This window comes from Zingiber officinale, chromosome 7A (genome assembly GCF_018446385.1).
Source record: "Zingiber officinale cultivar Zhangliang chromosome 7A, Zo_v1.1, whole genome shotgun sequence".
NCBI classification, from domain to species: domain Eukaryota; kingdom Viridiplantae; phylum Streptophyta; class Magnoliopsida; order Zingiberales; family Zingiberaceae; genus Zingiber; species Zingiber officinale.
In genome coordinates, this window is record NC_055998.1 from 6,091,133 (window position 1) to 6,114,049 (window position 22,917).

The window sequence follows — 22,917 nt, forward strand, 5'->3', positions numbered from 1 at the left end:
AGCTATGGTGTTAGTTTTTAAAACTCATCACCACAGTGGTGTTGATATTTGCAAATCAACATCACAATGGTGTTGTTATTTAAAAACTAGGACCAAGTCTATGCTAATAATTATGTTTTAGTATTAGTTTTTAAAAACCACGGCTACCAAGCTATTATTTATTTATTTATTAATAAAATAAGTTCTCTTTATTTATTATTTTTTATTCTTTTATAATTAAATATTTAAAAATATAAAATAAAAGAATTAAATTTAGAGAATTAACTAGTTTAAATTAAAATTTAATTTAATTATAAAAAACATAAAAAATAGAGAGAAAACGATGTTACATGTTGATCCTGTCTGATATCTGCGAAGATGAGCACTGGTTTTGTTGATTGATGATGACCTCCGACGAAGACGAACTCCGAAGATCTGAAGGAACTTCTCAACACTCCTATGCATAGTGAGACGAGCCAACAAAGCATTAGTGACCTAAGATCGGGGTAGGGATCCCTGGTTAGCTCTCCGACGCTTAAGTCAGTTCTCTCACAGATGGAAGAAGAAGAAGAACAGTAACTGAAGTGAAATAGAGTTTAGATGATAGAATTTGCATACCTTGCCAATGGAGAAGATCCCCCCTTTATACCACCTCACGTGACCTCCGTAGTCATGAGGTGGTCCCTGGTTCGTTAGAGTTTGTTAGGAGATGAAGTCATCTTCTATACTTCATGTAATAATCCTTCAAGGAATCCTTTTTGTACCCTATATGTACCCATTTTATCATTTATGACTCGTATTAATAATGGAGTCACGTCATCATAATTGAAGAAGCTTCTAGAAGATATTTCCCTCCAAATATTCTGTTAAGCATGTCTCGGTCGGTCATTTGAGCCGCCAGTGTATATTGTTAGGAATGCCCATTATTGAATATGTCTCGTCCGGTCGTTCAAGTCGGTCGTATATACTGTTCAGAATGCTCCTATTAAATATGTCTTGGCTGGTCGTTCAAACCAGCCACATATACTGTTCAGAATACCTCATGTTAAATATATTTCGGTCGGTCGTTCAAACCGACCGCATATATTATTCAGAATACCTCTTGTTAAATATGTCTCAGTCAGTCGTTCAAGTCGACCGCATATACTGTTAATAATACCTCCTGAATATATCTCGGCCGGTCGTTCAAGCTGGTCGTATATACTATTAAGAATACCTCTTGTAAATATATCTTGGTCGGTCGTTTAAGCTAACCACATATATTGTTAAGAATACCTCCTGCTGAATATGTTTTGATCAGTCATTCAAGTCGACCGTATCTACTGTTAAGAATGCTTCCTGTTGAACCTGTCTTTTATGCTCGGGCGGACTTTACCCGACCAAGCACATATGAGCATGTGGGTGCTCACTCAGCCTGCGGTCGGCCAATTATATGCTGAGAGTTATATACAAGACTAAATACCTTTACGCTCAAGCGGGCTTTACCCGACCAAACAAATATGAGCACATGGGTGCTCACTCGGCCTGCGGTCGACCGGTTATATGCTGAGAGTTATATACAAGGTTAAATGCTTTTATCCTCGGGTGGGACTTCGCCCAGTCGAGCATATATGAGCACGTGGGTGCTCACTCGGCCTGCGGCCGACCGATTATATACTGAGAGTTATATACAAGGCTAAATGTCTTTACGCTCAGGCGGAATTTACCCGACCGAGTATATATGAGCACGTGAGTGCTCACTCAGCATGCGGTCGGTCGGTTATATGCTGAGAGTTATATACAAGGCTAAATGCCTTTACGCTCGGACGGATTTTGCACGACCGAGCATATATCAGTACGGAGGCGCTCGCTTGGCCTTTATTCGACTGGCGATATACCTTTCCTATCGCTTTGAACCTAAACCCCTCATTCATTGACTCGACTAATCTATTATTACCCGTATCACATGCGAAGAAGATAAAGAAGAGAAAAGATCACATACTGTTAACAGAGGAATACATTGATCGAGGTATAAAATAAGAATTATCTTTTGAGAAGAATGAAATTTTGGTGGCCTTTTGGGAATTTTGAAATCTTAGCTTCTTCTTCTGAAAATTTATCGTAAAATTTAAGATTCAGATTTATAAAAACTTAACATATTTCTTAAAAAGTTACACATATATTTATTATAAATGTATTTTTTCATCTTTTACCAAAATCATTTGTAAAAGGACTAGGTTTATTCTCTTAGGATAAGATATAGTTGAGTTGAACAGATATTGCTATAATAGGTAAGGAGTTGAATATTAATAAAGTTGAGAAAAATACTCACGGTCAACTATATCTTACCAATTTACTTATAATCGTGGAGTCGACTATATGACGACAAATTCTACCTTTTATTATAAAATCATGGATAAAGGGAGAGATAAACCAGGGGAGAAGAGATAAACCAGGGGAGAGATAGAGCTGAAAAGTAAGATCTTGACTTGATAATCTATTTCCCCGACTCCGCTTATTATATTGGTCAGGATGAGGCTGCAATGGTAAACCACACATACAAAATCATAATTAAGAATGTAATACAGTTTCTTATCATTAAAACATTCACAATTTTGTAAGGTTTTACCACTATTGTTCTAATAAACTTGCTGCGGTGTCCAAATCATACAGCTAATAAAGGCATGCTTGTTGCTTTGTCTCCATCAGTTCAAGTAAGAGGCAAGAAGCACCTCAAATTAAAACACTGTGCTTACAAATCATGGACGCACCAAACGTCAAGCAATCCAGCGGAAATATATTAATTGTGTGTGTGTGTGTTTTTTTTCAAAAATAATATCAAAAATAATATCATGCGTGATAGATGCAGATGTGGCTGCACTTAGCTTCTTGTATAGCTGCGTCTCACCTACAGGGAGACTGGAAGGTGGGAGAAAGCATCAGGCAACAAGCCATAGAGTAGTTGGGCGAGGGATGAGAAGTGTCATTAATCATTATATTATCAGCTAATTAAGAACGTAAACAACTGTTTAATCGTTCTTCTTTACTTCATCTCAATATAATATCGATTGGATTTGTTCATTTTTTTTAACTTTCATTAAATAAACCCAAATAAAACAATAATTGAGGATAATTCGTTTGGACAGGTGCTATCAACAACCAGACATGATGCGCCGGCATGATTTTTCTTGTAATTGCGTCCATCCAAATCAATCATCATGTTCCATTGCTCTATTTTTCCCCCTTTTTAAAAAATTTTCCCTTTAACTTTTACTTCTTGTGGCCCTCTTACTTGCTTCACAAATCATTGAGGATTTTTTTTAAATTATAAAAATTTAATTGAAGTAACAGAAATCAATCTTTTTTAATTAGGAAGAGATCTGAGAGCCATGGATAAATGGGAAACAAAAGGACAATTTATATGTAAGCTTTGTCCACCAATCATAGGATAAGCTTGGAAATCCAAGCTTAATTACTAAATAACCATCTTTTATGGTTACTTTTCTGTGTTACTTTTTGTTTTTGGGTTACTTTACATTAAATTAATCAGTATTTACGGACAAAATAATAAGTTTCGAAGTTTTTTTTTAAAATTAATATCTTAGTAATTAGCAATAAATAAATTAAAAGAGGACACTTTAATACGTGCTAACGTCGGTGTCGGCGGACGCCGATCCGCTACGAGCCGGAGATATGATCACTCGCTTCGCTGTTTACTAGTTGTCGGTGGAAGCTGGGAGGGAAGGAGAGTGAACGCGGCGAGAGCTTTGGAGAGCGATGCAAGCTCGCTGTAAATAATGAGCTATATATTCGATTCGGTTGGTGGAAAATAATTGGATCATCCTGATCAGGGAGCCTCTTTTACCTCCCCGCTCGATCGAAGGGGAGGAGAAAAGGCCAGACTCCGATTCCGTCTCCGGAAATCTAGCGGCATTTGGTGCCCTTTCTGTCGCCTTGTCTGTTTAAAGGTCAGTCCTTTCCTTGATATTTCCCCTCTCTTTCGCCCCTTTTCTGCGTTTTCGAAGTTGGAGTTGAAGTTGGTGGCGACAATCTGGTCTCGGTTGAGGAATCTGGCATGCTTGCGATTGTTTCTCCCTGCTGATCACTGAAAATTGCAATCTTGCAGCATTTTGTTTTGGCGGTGGACTTATTTGTTTATCGGTTATCTTGGAGGTGGTAGGAATCAATGGATGTGATTTGGGTCGGATGTGTCTAGTGATTTCTAGCTTGGATCAGGTTTGACTTCCGTCAAAATTTCTGAAACCACGAGAAATCATCAGATCTGGGAAAAATAGCCATGTGCATATCGAACTCCGATTTTTAACAAACGTATTTTCATAATTCCTTAGTTTTCGTTCGGTTAGATCAACTACTGAATGTCACAAACCGGTGTAGGTTTTCCCCTGGTTTGATCTTTAGTCACTTCTCTTTCACCAAGTGCAGATCTTGATTGTTCCTTTTTCTCCTGAATAAATCGGGACGCTGGTTGTGTAAAGCGGCAGTTGGGTCTACCCAGTGAAGCCTCTTCATCTCAGTAAAAATGACGACAACACTCACTTGGCAGTATACCAGCAGCAATGGTGGAAGCTACGGAGCTTCAGATTTGGTAGTTCTTATTTCATTGTTTCTTCCTTCTCCTGTAAATTTAGCATTAATAAAAAGGAGATATCCTCTGAATCTGTAACTTCTAAGATTAAAAATCAATCTACAAAGCTATCATACTTGTGATAAGTAATAGCAATTTAGCCATATGATCATGCTTCAATACAAAAAAATAATAAAAAAAAACTTTATACTGAATTGGAGGTTAACCTAGAAAAAATGTTTTTGATAAAAAATGACAGATTTACTAATCTAATTGGTGATAGTAAAGCCAGGTTGGTAGCTTTGAAGTACCAAATACCAAGTCAAAATGTGGCTCTTGTCAAAATCAAATTTTTAAATGGCCAACGAAAGTTGCAGTGCTAACTTTTTTTGGTTGAATTTTCTCACAAGTACTGGAGATTGGTACTTTAACTATACTGATTCGTTGTTGAACATGAAATCTATTTCTCTTATGTTTTGTATTTAGATTCAATTTGTTGCCTTAGCTCCCCTTATTTAGTAATGTCATGAATCATTCTATTTTCTCTGAACATTTTGATTTCAAAGTATTGCTAGCATCACTAAAATTTGAAATTCCTTTATAGAAAACACCTGAATATTATGAATTCTATGCAACATTAGCCATGTAGCATCAAATCCACTAAATCATCCTAGTATATTCTTGTAGATTAGGTAGAAGTACAACATATGCTTATATTAATGGAAGCAAAGGAAAAATGTAAAACTTAAAAAGGAAGACTGTTTTGTGAGGGGTCATCTCAACATTGGGGCATATGCGTGGGACACATATTCATCTCATAATTTGCCTTAAATGTTCTTAGTTTTTTACTTATTGTCAATGTTTTGTACCAAGTTTTTTTCAACATCCACTCGATCTTCTATCATCATCATTGTCAAACTGTGTGAGTTCTTACTATTTGGAACTCATCGTCGTCGTCGTCATTATCGTCATTAATTCTCACTAGTGGGGCTATGATGAGATCATTCCTCCATTGAACTCATGCAAGATTATATCACCAATAAGATTCGTTACTAAATCACCTTTACTACATTAACTAATTGTATCCCCGTATCCTTCACACCTTGAACTTAATTGGGGAGACTTGTTTGATTATAGAATCTATTAATTGTCTTTGAAGTTGCTAAGTTCCTGCAACACACAACCTTCTTTAAATTTCAAATCATCTTCTTATCATTTGTTGGAGGTCAAATCTCAACTAATTATATTCTCATTGTAGTTCATTTTGGGACAGATGTCCTAAGGTATTTGCCATCATCAATGAACAATGAAAATTACACTGGTAAAAGAAGAGATACATTATCAATATAATACTACAAATCCTTGGTATGATTATTTTTCATTATGCGCGAAACATACTGTTGTGTTCAAAAGAATTCACATATCCCCACAATAGTATGATATTGCTTACTTTGAGCCTAAGCCCTCATGTTTTATTTTTGGGCTCTACTCAAAAGGTGGAGATATCTTCATCCTTTTAAACCCATGCTCTTTTCCATGTCTTGGGGCTTTGATTGTATTCCCAACAATCCTCCCCTCAACGAAGAACCACCATTACTCTTATGGTCTGAGCCTTCCCGCAAGTATCTAGTCACTCTTGACCTGCTCCGGGCCTCCCCACAAGCATTCGGTCACTCTTGACCTGCTTTAGCCACGCCTCAACTTCGTTCAAGGCCACCCCACATGACATTCGGTTTGAACCATGACTCTGATATCAATTGTTGGGACCAAGAGGGGGCAAATACCTCTCAACCTCTAACACGGAAGAAGAGGAAGAGAGAGAAATCGCACGGAGCAACGAGACAAAGCCCCACAAGAAAGAGCAAACACGAGGAAGAAGGGGAAGAAGAGTTACTGTGATTCGGCGTCGTGCCTACTCCACAAAACGACCCAAGCTTTATCAGAATTCTCTCTATACAAAAGAATTCACATCATAATATAATAAGTTTACAATGATCCCTATAAATAATGCTCAAACCCCAGTATGCCAAAAAATATCCGAAAAATCATAACAAAATTCTATTATGAAAAATTATAACAGAACAAACAAATTTTTTTATCTGTGACGTCCCTCGCATTGGCCTTCTCTCAGATATGAGTCATCTGTCAACAACTATTTGTTGTGTCCAAAAGAATTCACATATCTCCATAATAATATGATATTGTCCACTTTGGGTCTAAACCCTCGTGGTTTTATTTTTGGGCTCTACCCGAAAGGTCTCATGTCAATGGAGATATCTTTATTCTTTTAAACTCATGATCTTTTCCATGTCTTTCCCATATGGGACTTTGATTGTATTCCCAACCCATACTAACTATAATTCACAGTGCTACTTCTAAATGTTGAATCTGAATCAAACCGGTTAATCTTATTGGTCTATAACTCTTCTAATTAACCAGTCTCAAGTCTCAACATTATGTCACACTATGCCTTCTCTAATTGTGGTGTGTAATAGCATGATCAAGCACTTTCGGACTGTCAAAATCTCTTTGATTTCACTAAGTTGTAGCAGACATTTCGGTTTTGAATTCCTTGAATGCATAAAGTAAATGCTTTTGAACTTGGAAAATATTTAGTACTTAATCAATGCAATAGGAATCTACCAATTATTACTACTTTCTCATCTTATGTGTACTATTAGTTTCTTTGTCTTGACAATTAATCATTGATGACTTAGGTGGCATAAAAGTTTCCTAATTGATTAGTTTTTCCTTTTATGCTCAATTTCTTATGTAATTATAGGAGAGGAAGCTGGATGCTAAAGTCCAAGAACTGGAACCACCAACCCCGCTATCAGTCTCAAAAATGGGCCTGAGGTGAGTCTGTATATTTTTTATTTTAAAACTATAATCTTGCTTTAGTTAGGTGAATCAAATACATGAATTTTGAATGACTTATATTTGTGACTAAGTTTATCTATTTGATAGAAACATTGACACCCTAGGCCTTTCCAAGTTTGTATGTCATGTGCAAATCAGAGACATAGCTGTTTCCTATGCTCAGTCATCAGCAGCATAGCCCATTCTCCTTATTATATCCTAATGTTTTAGTAGTACATGGAATGTAAAAGTTATAATAATGGAGACTTGTGCACGGTCAAACAACAGTTAGTTATATGTTCCAGCTGCTGGTACATAGGTCTTATTCCGCCAGTGAGTTCTATGCAAGGACATATTATCAGTCATACACGTTAATGACTAAAAAATTCACACCACAAGTCAGGTTGTTATATGTTTTAGGTGCTAGGTCATCTTGTCTAAAAACGTCCTAGAAAAAAAACAGCATTGAGTTTTCCAATATTAAGCACACAATTAACAACTAGCTTTCCAGGAGTATGCCACTTTTAGTGTCATCTAACTTCTTTCATTTCATGCGCTGCATAATATGTCAATAGGTTATCCATTTAGGTAGGCATCGGTAAAATCCAAAATTTAACTCTCCTAAATGTTAAATTATCTCTTATAATTTGATAATATGATATCCAAAATGGAATTGGTTGTCTTTTCTTGTGTAAATTTTCATATAAATCAATTTGAACCAAATTGTCTTGATGCATTATGTTTTCAAATGATATTGTGCTAATTATTGAGAGTCTGAAGTTTGAATTGTGAAGGGAAACTTTAGAAACTAAAGATTTAAAACTAAGATAATCAAAACTAGATGAACTTACTAGTGGTATTCAAAATAAATCTTAATGTATGATATTTGTGTCGATATTGTGCTAATTGATGAAACCTAATTGGAATAAATTTGAAAATTTAATTATGAAGAGAAACTGGAGATTTGAAACTAATATAACCAAAACTAATTAACAAAATGCACTTTCAAATTAAAAAATGGAAAACATAAGAGAGGGAATAATTGATGTTGGTGCAACCATCCCTAAGTGATCGAGCTCGATCATGGGTGTTGATGTTTGGAAAAAGAGTTTATCTTTGGTCCTGCATTTTTATTTCATATATGCATTAAGTTGTGTTAGAACTTGGCAAGACACAAAACTTGCAGAGTTTGTGATTCAATGGGGTGGAGGTTGGATGATGACTTGGCATGCCAAGGAGACATGCCCTTGAAGGTCCAATGAGGTAAGAGAAGGATGCATGATATATCTGAAGGACCATAGGACAAGAAGTATTGAGATGGTGTAGAAGTAATTCGTGGATCTTGACTTGGCGCAACCAAGTTGGTTGAATCGGTGGCTCGAGATCCACTGGAGATTGAAAAGGGATGGAATGAGACATCTGGGAGACTGCAAGACAAGGAGCATCAAGGAGCAACATTGATGGTAGCTAGAAGAAGGCAAATTACGTAGGTATGGAGTGAAAGATACATGTGGAGAGACTTCAAGACCTAATGGGAGACAGGAGACAACTTATACTTTGGGGTAGGGCTCATTAGTGAATTATGATAGTTGAGTGACTTATACTTTGGAGTTAGGATAGATCTTGACTTAGGCGAACACTTGATCGTTATCATAGTCAAAGTTTTAGTTGACTGGTGAGGTGAGTTGACTAGGAAGTTGATTGGTGAGCTGAGTTGACTAGATAGCCGACTCAGGCTTGTTGTTGGCTTGCTAACGTCACACATCTGTTCTGAGCCAAATGAACTGGTTTAGTTGACTAATATTGAATCTAATCGATTGATGACTCAACGTAAAAGTTGGAAGATAATTGTTGATATGATACAATGAAGTTGCAATGGTCAAATGACATAGGGAGGGAAGCAATCGACTAATGGTGGAAGCATGTTGACTGAGATAGCCATTGGCAGTTCAGACTTTAGTGATTAGAAAAATAGACTGATTGACAATAAAACAATAAAAAGTGAAGCTTCAAAATGTTTGAAAGCTATAAAAGTAATACCAAAAGGAGCATTCAAAGGTTAGCAAAAATATATATAGCCTAATCTCTTGAGCTTTCCCTCTTGTACTTATAACCAAAATCTTATGAACTTTTCCTTTGTAATAATTGTAAGAAGATTGTTGTAAGATGTTTTTTTCCACCTATGGAAGGCATCCATGAAGGAGAAAGCTAATGGGCTATTGGGAATAACTCATTGAAAAGTCATAGGTTGTAGAGTAAGAATGAGGGTTCCAAACCACATTATATGGTTTGTTAATATTGACTTGTTTATTCTTTAATTTTTGCTTCATATAATCTTATGGGTTTGACCTTGTTAATGCATTAACAAAAGTATTGATTGCTATTTGAAAGTTTAAGTTCTATTCACTCTCCTCTAGCCATTTGTTCATTTTATATCACGGTCTTAATTGATATATGCTATTTGTATTAGTATTGTGCTAGTTTTTGAGAGTCTAATGACAATAAATTTGAAACTTGAATTATGAAGAGAAACTCTATGCGCTAGAGATTTGAAACTAAATTAATCAAAACTAATTTACAATATGCAATTTCAAATCAGCAGTGAAAAACACAAAATGAGTAATTGGGTGGATAAGAAGTGTTAGAATCCATTTAGATGAGAACTAACCTATTAAGTTGTTAGACTCCTGCTAGGGGTGGAGCTAGGGTCTTGGTTTAGTGTAGACAACAATATAATATAATTAATAAAACATAAAATATAAAATTTTATAATCATTAAGCACCATAAAATAATTAGCTTACAATTGTTCTTTTTGAGTTTTCTTTTAAACCTTTGTACTATAGCTTCATTATCAATTGTTAGATATCCATTCATCACCCATTCGATTGTGCAATCTGTCTTTCACAATTCTCATGACAGAAACACTCTCTACCATCGCAGTCGCAATCAAAAGAAATTAGAAATTGAAAGATCCAACAATATTTACCACAACATTCAGAACGTTTGCAGGATGATCCAATAACATTTACCATATCACCAATAACATGAAAGAAATTAGAAATCAAAAGATTTTTCTTTGTCGTAGCCATAAGAGCTAGTTGAAGCTGATTGAGAAAATAATGTATGTAAAATGCACAGGGGTTCTTTAAAATGGGTGCTTTTAGACCATTAAATTTACTCGCCATATTACTTGCTCCATTAAAACCCTATCATCTCAATTTAGACATGCTCAAATTATATTTAGAGAACATCTTATCAAGGACAACTTAAGTGAAAGTGTTGTAATACTAGTAACATGTTCAATTTTGATAAAGCGTTCTTGTACATGCCCACTACTATCCACATAATGCAAAACAACTGACATTTACTTCTTTCTAGACACAATATGAGATTCATCAACAAAAATAGAAACGTTATTTGATACTCCTTGGAAAGATAAGTCCTTTATTAGCATGACCATGGTGATTACATAGTGCATTTACAACATTTTTTGGCGTATTTGGTTGCCCAAATGGGTTCTATATCATATATTCATATAATACGTCCTCAAGTTAACTCCTCCTTGGGATAGTTAATACTGCTCGTGAATTGATTTTTTTCCAGAATGGACAGTTAATAATCCTCCTTGGAACTAATAATTTTTTTAAACAAATTTCTTGAACCCAGTGGGGGCAGTTGCCCACATTGGGCCTACATTAGCTCCGCCCATGACTGCTACCATCATGCAGACAACCCTCTCAACGCCCCACCATGCCTTGGATTAGGATTGTTTCGATACCAATTGTCATAGTTCACTTAGATGAGAGAACTGATCTATTAAGTTGTCAGGTCCAAGCACCCATATTTAAGCCCAAGTTAATGGTAGCCAACTCATCTAAGCTTATATACATCTTCTCTATTAGACGAAATTGGGGTGGTACAATAACTTCTTGCAAAATTTTATGTATAATTTGATAAGGAGATAGAAATCCTTAAAATAATAAAGAACAAGTTCTTAAAATTGTGAGGAACTTTTCAAACCTAGTATGATGGTTGTGTCTTACAACATAGATTTACATAAAGGTCATTGGTAGGACAAGATTCATGTATGGTGTAGCTGACTTTAGATGGCTGGGACTTATGGTTTGTTTCTTTTATTGCTGCTGCTGTGGCTGTTTCCAGGGATCGTGGTAGCATGGATGACACTGATGGAACTATTTCAAGTGTTGCCCAATGCATAGAGAAATTGCGTCAGATTTACTCTACTGATCAAGAGAAAGAGAACTCTTTGAAAGAGCTACTAGATCTGATCATAACTCGTGAAAGTGCTTTTGGGGCTGTTGGTTCTCATTCCCAGGCAGTTCCTGTTCTTGTTGCTCTTCTCAGATCAGGGTCATCAGGAGTGAAGATTCTGGCTGCAACTGTTTTAGGATCACTTTGCAAGGAGGAAGAATTAAGAGTGAAAGTACTACTTGGTGGCTGCATTCCTCCTTTACTTGCCTTGCTTAAATCCAGCTCAGCTGAGGGCCAAACAGCTGCTGCAAAATCTGTTTATGCTGTTTCACAAGGTGGAGTGAAGGATCATGTAGGCTCCAAGATTTTTTCAACTGAAGGCGTTGTGCCTGTCCTGTGGGACCAACTGAGAAATTATCCCAAAACTGGAAGCACAGTTGGTAGTTTGCTTATTGCTGCTTTAAAAAACTTATCCAAAAACACTGAGGGATTCTGGTCAGCAACTATAGAATTTGGTGGAATTGATATACTAATAAATCTTATTGCTTGTGGCCAAACAAGTACCTTGGCAAATGTTTGCTATCTTCTTGGATGTGTAATGATGGAAGATGCATCAGTTTGTTCTCGAGTAACAGCTGCAGAAACCACCAAGCAACTCTTGAAGTTGATCGGACCTGGTAATGAAGCCTCTGTTAGAGCTGAGGCTGCAGGCACTCTTAAAGCACTTTCTGCACAGTGTAAGGAAGCAAGACGAGAGATTGTCAATTTAAGTGGAATTCCTTCTTTGATAAATGCAACTATAGCCCCATCAAAAGAATTCATGCAAGGGGAATCTGCTCAAGCATTACAGGAAAATGCAATGTGTGCATTGGCTAATATATCTGGTGGGTTGTCATATGTGATTTCCAGCCTTGGTGAGAGCCTTGAATCATGCAGTTCACCTTCACAGATAGCTGACACATTGGGCGCTTTAGCTTCAGCCTTAATGATATATGATTTGAAGGCTGATTCTATCAGGGCTTCAGACCCTTCAGTTATTGAGAAAATATTGGTCAAGCAGTTTAAACCAAACTTATCATTTCTTGTACAGGAGCGTACTATTGAAGCCTTAGCTAGCTTGTATGGGAACACCATTCTCTCAAGAGCACTTAAGAATCCTGATGCAAAGCGCCTGCTTGCTTGTTTGATAACCATGACGACAAATGAGGCACAAGGGGAACTTGTTAAGTCTCTTGTGGTATTATGCAACAAAGATTGCAGTCTATGGCATGCACTGCGTGGTCGTGATGGTGTTCAGTTGTTAATCTCTCTTCTCGGCCTCTCTTCAGAGCAACAGCAGGAATGTGCAGTTGCTTTGCTTTGCCTTCTGTCCAATGAGAATGATGAAAGCAAATGGGCTGTAACTGCTGCTGGAGGGATACCACCTCTTGTTCAAATCTTAGAAACAGGATCTTCAAAAGCAAAGGAAGATTCTGCAACAATCCTTGGCAACCTTTGTAATCACAGTGAAGATATAAGAGCGTGTGTGGAAAGTGCTGATGCTGTTCCTGCTTTACTTTGGCTGCTAAAGAATGGAAGTGATAATGGGAAGGAAATTGCATCAAGAACGATAAATTATCTAATACAAAAGTCTGATACTGGAACTATCAGTCAGCTATCAGCTTTACTAATCAGTGATCAGCCTGAGTCTAAAGTTCATGTATTGAATGCGCTTAGAAGTCTGCTCTCAGTGGCTCCGCTCCCTGACATTCTACGTGAAGGAAGTGCTGCAAATGATGCCATTGAGACAATGATAAAAATCTTGATCTCATCAAGGGAAGAAACTCAAGCAAGCTCAGCATTAGCTCTTGCAGAACTCTTTGACAGCCGCAAAGACTTACGGGAAACCCCTGTTGCTACGAAGACTCTTTTGACTATAATAAAGCTCCTTAATGTGGACTCAGAAAAACTTTTAGCTGAGTTTTCACGCTGCCTTGCTGCTATTTTTCTTTCCATTTTACAGAACAAGGAGGTTGCTGAAGTTGCTAGAGATGTACTCGCCCAGCTAATTCTGTTTGCCAATTCCCCAGCTCTTACAGTGGCTGAGCAGGCGATTCATGCTTTGGCTAATCTTTTTCTTGATCATGAAATTGCTGCACAAGCATTTCCAGAGGATATTATTTTCCCTGCTACACGCGTCATGGAAGATGGCACTATAGATGGCAAAACTTATGCTGCAGCAATAATTGCACGGTTTCTTCGTCATCGCACCATGGATCAAACGTTAGCTGACATTGTGAACCGTGCTGGGACGATTCTCAAACTCACTGCAATTCTTGAGTTTGCTAGTGTTGAAGATTCAGCTACCTATGAAGTTCTTGATGCCCTAGTGATGTTGTCAAGGTCAAAAGGTTCAGTAGAACTCACAAAGCCACCATGGTTAATTCTTGCTGAAAATCCCTCTAAGATAGTCCCTCTGGTATCTTGTATAGCTGGAGGAACACCCTTATTGCAAGATAAAGCTATAGAAGTGGTGTCGAAACTGTGTTATGATCAGCAAACTGTATTTGGTGTTCTACTCTCTGAAGCTTCTGGATGTGTGTCATCAATTGCAAAAAGGGTCATTGAGTCAAATAATTTCAAGGTCAAAGTTGGGGCAAGTGCTCTTCTAATATGCACTGCAAAAGAGCAAAGCCAGAGGCTGATTGAAGATTTGCATGAATCAAGCTTATGCAACCGACTTATTCACTCTCTTGTTGGGATGCTGCAGTATAAAGGTTCTTCAGCTGACAAAATAGATGATGAATGGGCAACAGGTATAAGAATTAGTAGGAATGCTACAGGGAAACCTATATCTGGAGAAATTGAATGCAACACAGCCTTGATCGCTAGTAATATGATGGCTCCATGGCTGCTTGCTAAACTTGCTGTCCACACTAAAAGTTCCAAAACAACCCTAATGGAGGCCGGGGCAGTTGAAATTCTCACAGATAAGATCTCTCAGCACGGGTACCTGCCTATACAGGTAAATGGAAATTCCGTACCTTCAATTTATTCCTATTTTATGAGTATTTTTTGTGTGTGTGTGTGGATATTTTAACACAAACATTGAAAGGCAATATGACATTTAGCATGGAGCAATGGATACTATTAAGACACTAAAGAAGGTTGTGAAGGAAATTTTGATATTCTATATTCTATTAGAGCATTTCAAATATCTACATTTTATTCTCTCAAATATTTTAAGTATTTATGATAAGATGGTTGGTATATCTTTCATTTTTTTTTTTCCTTTTCTAAGTTGTATTATCTTTTTAGTATCGTTAATATATTTACTTGAGTATTATTTTTCTATTTTTTTTATATATAATTGTATAATTCTGTTATTATACATTTTTGTCTGAAGTATTTTTTACTTTTAGTGAATTAAGTCAAAAGTCAAAACCAAAAAAAAAGTGGGTTTATTGCATCATGTTGCAATTGTCTGTATTTTTTTACTAGGGACTTCTGCTCCTCCACTACCTCTACTCTACTTTCCTATTCTTCAATCTTTATCTGTATTATTGGGGCACCCAATTTTCAATGAACCACTTCCAATTGCTTCTTTCCATTCAATTATGTTGTCCCCAGGGGCAGGGTGTCATGGCTAGGCCCTTGATAGATCATGGATCTAGAGTTTGAGACTCAGCTACATATTGAAAATTTTCTCCTTAATGGATAGCAGCCCTGAGAATGTTGGTTGTCCATGTGCACTTCCTCGATTAACCCTGGTGGCTGGTGAGAAACTTCCGTGAGGCCGGGCCCCAAGTTCGACATTACCTGACCTGCTTAATCTTTTTTTCCCATCCAATTATGTTGATTTTCAATTTTCTCATGCAAATTAAAGTTAAACATTCTCATGAGCGAATGTCCTTTGCCTCCCAAATTTCTAGCCCAACATAATCTATCCTGAAGCACATGAGCAATTCTAAATATACGACATCTGAACTTGGAAATTGCAAGTTTAAACATTAACCTATTCCTGCTAGCTATAAACTTTTCTGCTGAATATAAAATTTACATATACCTTATATCTTTGACACTATGGTAGCTTAGAACTTTCATCTCTTTGAACATGAAACTTGCAGAGTGATTCCAGAGAAGATAACAGTATATGGGTTTCTGCTTTGCTCTTATCGTTGCTATTTCAAGACAGGGACATTGTTCGATCAAACGCAATAGCACGCTCTATTCCAGTGCTTTCAAGTTTATTGAGATCTGAGCAGTCTGCAAACAGATATTTTGCTGCACAATCTTTGGCAAGTCTTGTCTGTAGTGGCAACAGAGGAACTTTGCTTTCTGTTGCTAATTCTGGAGCAGCTAGTGGTCTTATATCTTTGCTTGGTTTTTCAGACACAGATGTCTCTGATCTTATAGAATTGGCAGAAGAGTTCTCATTGGTTCCAAATCCACAACAAGTTGCATTGGAGAGGTTATTCAGAGTTGATGACATAAAGATCAGCTCAACTTCACGGAAAGCCATACCTCTTCTTGTTGATCTACTCAAGCCAATTCCAGATCGACCAGGTGCACCATTTCTGGCTTTGAGCCTTCTAACACAGTTGGCAATAGATTGCCCATCTAACAAAGCGATAATGGTGGAATCTGGGGCTTTAGAAGCACTAAATAAGTACCTCTCGCTTGGTGTGCAAGATACTACAGAAGAAGCTGCCACAGATTTATTGGGCATTCTGTTTAGTACTGCTGAAATAAGGCAACATGAATCAGCACATAGCGCTGTTAATCAACTTATTGCAGTTCTACGTCTAGGAAGAAGAAATTCCAGGTACAGTGCTGCTAAAGCACTTGAGAGTTTGTTTTCATCAGACCACATTAGGCATGGAGAATCAGCTAGGCAAGCTATTCAACCCCTGGTGGAGATTCTAAGTGCAGGTACTACAAAGGAACAACATGCAGCTATTGCTGCACTTGTTAGATTGCTCAATGATAACCCATCAAGAGTTTCTACTGCTGTGGATGTTGAGCTTAATGCAGTGGATGTTCTCTTCCGCATTCTTTCATCGAAAAATTCTCTAGAACTGAAGGGGGATGCTGCAGAATTATGTGCTGTCCTCTTTAGAAATTCAAGAATTCGGTCTACTGCAACTGCAGCACGCTGTGTGGAGCCTTTGATGACTCTATTGGTTGGCGAGGTCAGTCCTTCCCAGCACTCTGCAGTTCGGGCATTGGATAAGCTTTTGGATGATGAGCAGCTGACCGATGTAGTTGCTTCACACGGAGCTCTTGTCCTACTGGTAAAGCTTCTGTCTGGTAGAAAATATAGCCTTCATGAGGCTGTTGCTATAGCATTGACAAAATTAGGAAAAAACAGGCCAGATTATAAGTTAGAAATGGTGAAATGTGGAGTAGTAGAAAATATACTTAGCATCCTCTGTGAAGCTCCAGATTTTTTGTGTGTTGCATTTGCAGAACTTCTTCGGGTACTGACTAACAATGCTAGTGTGGCTAAGGATCCATCAGCAGCCAAACTTGTAAAGCCACTTTTTCTTTTACTTTCAAAATCCGAGCATAGTGCAGATGGACAGCATAGTACGATGAAGGTTCTTGTTAATATTTTGGAGCAAGACAGGTGTCAAACTAATAATTATAATCTGACACCAAAACAGGCTGTTGAACCAGTTATCTCTCTACTGGCTTCACCTACTCAAGCAGTACAACAATCAGCAGCCGAACTCTTGTCAATTCTACTTTTAGAGGAAGACCTGCAGAAGGATCCAGTGACCGAGCAAGCAATAATTCCTCTCATTCAAATTCTTGGATCAGGTTCATGCATTGTACTGCAGAAAGCAATAAATGCTCTTGTTATGATTGTTATGATCTGGCCAAATACAATTGCAAAAGAAGGTGGCGTCCAGGAGTTATCCAAGGTCATACTTCAATCTGAGACTCCCTTGCCTCAATCGATATGGGAATCTGCCGCTTCTATCCTATCCAGCATCTTGCAGTATAGCTCTGAATATTTTCTGGAGGTGCCTGTGGCTGTTCTAGCGCAACTGCTTCATTCTGGAATAGAAAGCACAGTCATTGGTGCTCTTAATGCCCTCCTTGTCTTGGAAAGTGATGATTCAACTAGTGCTGAAGCGATGGCTGAAAGTGGTGCCATTGAGGCTTTAGTGGAGCTTGTCGTGAGTCATCAGTGTGAGGAAGCTTCAGCAAGATTACTGGAAGCGTTATTAAACAATGTGAAGATCAGAGAGACAAAGGCAGCTAAGGCCGCAATTGCACCACTATCAATGTATCTTCTAGATCTACAAACACAGTCCCAGCAGGGGAAGATGCTTGCAGCTCTTGCTTTGGGTGACCTTTTCCAGAATGAAGGTCTTGCTCGAACTACAGATGCTGTTTTGGCATGTCGGGCTCTGATAAATCTCCTTGAAGATCATCCAACTGAAGAAATGAAAGTTGTAGCCCTTTGTGCACTGCAAAACCTGGTAAGTTATAGCCGATCAAATAAAAGAGCAGTAGCAGAAGCTGGTGGTGTCCAAGTTGTTCTAGAGCTTATCAACTCAAGCAATCCAGATACATCAGTTCAAGCAGCAATGTTTGTTAAACTTCTTTTTTCCACTCAAACTATTCAAGAATATGCTTCCAGTGATACAGTGACAGCAATTACTGGTAAAATCTTGTGGACTTAGTCTCTTAAAAAATGTCAACATGTTCAATCTCTAACTCTTTTCTGCATAATATTATGATCCCTGTTCTCCATTTAGCGGTTTAATAAATAGTCATATATCATAAATGTCTGAATTATGGGATCTGCAGATAAACTTGTTACCTCTTTTATATGATTTATAAGGGTGAATAAAAGAGTACAATTGACTGGCTTAGATTTGATATTTTCACCAACTTCCAATAGGATTGAGTTGAAACTCAAGATGCTTGTCACTTATTTCCACAATAATTATTTGCTAATTTTGTTTGACAGCATATTATCTGTGTTACATTCTATTTTTCTTCTCATTTTTTAGATCATTTTATTGTTAGTCTCTTACATACATTGGATATATGTGCAGCTATGATTGAGAAGGATTTGTTAGCCTCAGGAAATGTGAATGAGGAGTATTTAAAAGCACTAAGTGCACTGCTAAGCAACTTCCCTCGCTTGAGAGCCACTGAACCTGCTACACTGAGTATTTCACTTTTAGTAAAATCTCTCAAAACAGGATCTGAGGTATCTCAAGAGGCAGCATTGGATTCATTATTTCTTCTCAGGCAGGCATGGTCTATGTGCCCAAATGAAGTTTACAAAGCTCAGTCAGCTGCAGCTTCAGAGGCAATTCCTTTACTGCAATTCTTGATTCAGTCTGGCCCACCCCGGTTTCAGGAGAAGGCTGAGCTACTGTTACAGAGTTTGCCAGGGACATTAACTGTTATCATAAAACGTGGGAACAATTTGAAACAATCAGTGGGAAATCCAAGTGTCTACTGCAAACTTAGGCTCGGCAATGATTCACCTAGAACAACCAAGGTAAAACATTTCTTATTTTATGCTTTGTGCTTCAATAAATTAGATATTTGAGCCTAAGAATTGACATTATCTCTTGCAAAATTTTATTTTGCTTCTTTCACAATAGATATTTGAATGCCAGTTTTAACAACTTTGAAGTTTGTGGCACTGAGTCTTGGCTCCCATAATCAAGTTACATGTGTATCCCACTGAAACTTTGTTCATTGAATTATTTTGTAGGTTAAATTTTATTTCATGGTATTATGTATCTTTGTTTTTTCTTTTACTAGAAGGTGGTTCATTATTGTTAGGGACAATATGTTTTATGTTAATCCGTAAGCAGAATGGATTAATTCAATTCTTTGTTCTCTGAAGAAAGTATCCAAAAATCTTGTTAAAGCACTAGGTTAAATATGAAGTGTCTTTCATTCAAGGATATTTCCCTCATATTGACAATTAGTTAAAAATATCCTAAGACACTGAATAACAGCAACTCAAATCTTTTTTTCCTCCTTTCAAATAGGAGGTCCAGGTCAACCATCTTTTCCTGCTCTCTTGATTTGAATTTCCTGGTATTGAATTCATCTCTATGAGTTTACTAGGCACACTTCTTTTCCTTCACATTTCATCTTTAGTAAGCCCTAATAAGGTTGATAGCCATTTAGGGATACTTAGCACGCTTCAATATTCTCAAATAAGAGAACGATTAGATGGTGATTTTGCATCTAAAACTTGTGTGATTTACAAGTATTGATATTTTGGGCCCAAGCTGCCTTATCCTAATTATCCATATTCCATGTTAATAGTAGATTGGTGTGTGTTAAAAGGTTGCTTTCTCCATTTTATATTTCCATTTGTAGGCCAGGGTGATGACATCCAAAATTACATTTCCATTTTGTAACTTTACCCATTTGTATTTATTCTGCGTTCTCCAAATGCTTAATATTGAGTTTATAAAATAAACATTTTTTCTACATTAACTTTTTTTTTTCTATTACAACAACAACAATAATAATTAACAATTAAGCATTATCTCACTAGATGGAGTCGGCTAACTTATTTTCTTATTTTCAACATAAAGAAAATAAGTTATTTTCTTTCTGTTGAAAAAGAAAAAATTTCTTGTTATGTATGTGTTTCCTTATAGTTTTACATATTTGAGGTGTATCTTGAGACAAAAATAATTAGACTTTACTCATACACAGACATTCCAAATATCACAAATTTGATAATACAAAATATATGTTTCTGTCAATTTTTGCTACATCTAAGTGTCGGGTTACATCTTAGAGTTGAATGATTAGCAAACTATTTAAACATTCAGTTGGAAAATGAAGACAAAGTATATAAAACTTGGGCTGATAAAGGGTAGTTAGCAAGACTTCTTTTCTCGGTCATCCTCACTTGGTAAACCTACCTCCTTGATTTTGATAATAATCAATAGTAAGATTGATTCCTCTCATGGAGTCTGAACACTGCAGCTTTGCGCTTCTCTCTCAATACTAATTACCATTCTGCAGATTTTATCTACCGGTGCTATGCCTGAATGGGATGAAAGTTTCTCCTGGGCATTCGAGAGTCCACCCAAGGGCCAAAAGCTTCACATATCTTGCAAGAACAAGAGCAAATTTGGAAAGGTCATAAGCCAACAAAGCAAATGAATGCTACTTGACATTTCTAATAATTTTTTGGATTTGCTCATTTGAATTCCCCCCAAAATTAACATACCTCTTTAACTTGACTGCAGAAAGCATTTGGAAAGGTGACAATTCTAGTCGACCAGGTTGTTGTACTAGGATCAGCTGCCGGAGAGTACCTCCTACTTCCAGCAAGCAAAAGTGGAATAGCTCGAAACCTGGAAATAGAATTGCAGTGGTCAAACAAATAACATCTTCTTTTACCTGTGTACCATTCATATAGTTTAGTGTGACAGTTCTCCATTTGCTCCCTTTTCTCCACTTGAGCAATCCTCCTTGTGGCACCGTTTGCTAGGAAATATGTATAGGATTTTTCAGCTGGTTCTTGCTTCAATATGAAAAGAGTGTTATTCAATCCTACTGCGTGTAATGAAGCTATTTTTTTTTTCCTTTTTTGCATTCAAACATATTAAGAAAATTTGAGAATATGTATCTTTCAATTTTTGTTTTTGGGTAACTATAGTCTGTAATCTAAACGGCTTCTTTTATTATTTTTTTTCTTATATGTATGAAACACTTTTTTTATTGAATACATTAATCAGCATTGGGGGATTATTTACTTCTTTTGATTGCACATTTTTCATAAGTCTGCACATCCTATAACTTCCCTTTGCATGATTAAAACAGATCAAATGTTCCTCTTCGCATGATCAAACCAGTCATGAAAATAGCCAGTCTCCAGTAGATCCGTTCAATCTAGTTTAGATCATCCATTTTTTGCCATGACTTCTTCTGTCCTTTTACTCTTCTACATCCCAGAGAGATCCACCATAATGATTTTTGAGTTGAAATCCTTCAATATGACCGATATCACGCCAGATTCTATCTGGCTCAGTTGATTCCTCTCCATTGTATCCATAATTCAGCTACCTTAATACTGAACTATAGATCTAGTTACATCTTTCATGGTGACTCAGTACACTAACACTTCCTTTATGGTCCACCCATCTTCCGAAGTTAGAGTAGAAGCTGATGATTTAAGAGTAAGCATCCAACTATAAATGCAAGTCAGTAGATATTTATATCTGTGTTTATCCTCTTACATCTCACTGATTCAATCTTCAACTAATATCCACCAGGAAGTTAGCAGCAAAGAACAGCATGAAGTTGACCTTTGCAGTTGAACCTTCACAACATTAGCACATATATTATAGGGTCCACTGCAAGCCTTCCTTCCCTGATATTTTTCCATGCATTGCATCTATCAGCTGTCAGCTGTCAGTTGTCAGCAGTCATCTTGCCTTGAGACCTTTGTCTGCTGCTGCCAAACGAAGTAGTTTTCTGACGATTGGAACCACTGACTGCTTCATCAAATGCTTGAGTGTTCACTCATGCAGTTTGTTCAGCCGTCACTGTTGTACACCAAATGGCAGCGCATTAATTCTTATCAGCAGAAATCTAAAAAATGATAATGATAAAAGAATTGTTGACAGAGACTGCTGATAAGTGAACCAATGCCAGCCGGATCAGATTTGTCACTATCAGAACTCGATCATTTTATCTGCAAAATATTCGTCCAGGAGTTCTACTAAAACACATCATACGACTCATGATTATTGTTAGGTTGATATGATTCTGACACGTTCTGAGGTCAGAAACTTCATCCTCTTCATTTGGACTGGAGCAATTTATGATATCACAAATTTAACAGATGTGGTAGTTGTCAGTTTACACTTGGAATGGACTTCAAACCTTAAATTTGACAGGCACTAACATCTGTAATTAACAATCGTCCCTAAATAAAATTTAAAAACAATTTTCCATCACGACATTTGTTACATGAATAGGTAAATTTTCAGAGAATGAAATATATGAGAAATATAAAAGGAAACAAGAGATAGAGAATCTATGTCTCTCGGTACTCTAGATCCATCTTTGACGCCGACAAACTTTCTTATTAGTCAATAGAAGTGCTTCCTTCAGAACTACTCAAGGACATAAGACATTCTTGTGTTATGTTCTCTAATCATATCTGATCCTATCCGAGAGTCGAGGTAACGGACGCTAGAGATGTGACGTTCCTGTTGACCGTGCGTGGACCTCCGATGAGACTAGTCTGCAAGTACAAAAGTGTCAGTGCCGAACCAGGGAGTGGTTCTCCGGCGATGACCCTTCGACG

General features: G+C 37.2%; 1 protein-coding gene across 1 annotated transcript; it reads left to right on the forward strand.

Moving 5' to 3' along the window:
- The first annotated feature begins 3,617 nt into the window (after positions 1 to 3,617).
- LOC122000838 (protein CELLULOSE SYNTHASE INTERACTIVE 1-like) lies at positions 3,618 to 21,153 on the forward strand. Its single transcript, XM_042555311.1, has 8 exons — positions 3,618 to 3,926; positions 4,402 to 4,564; positions 7,326 to 7,399; positions 11,565 to 14,619; positions 15,722 to 18,269; positions 18,668 to 19,122; positions 20,622 to 20,738; positions 20,849 to 21,153. Exons 2-8 carry the CDS (start codon positions 4,499 to 4,501, stop codon positions 20,987 to 20,989), a joined length of 6,456 nt encoding a protein of 2,151 aa, XP_042411245.1. The 5' UTR covers positions 3,618 to 3,926; positions 4,402 to 4,498; the 3' UTR covers positions 20,990 to 21,153.
- Positions 21,154 to 22,917: the final 1,764 nt, after the last annotated feature.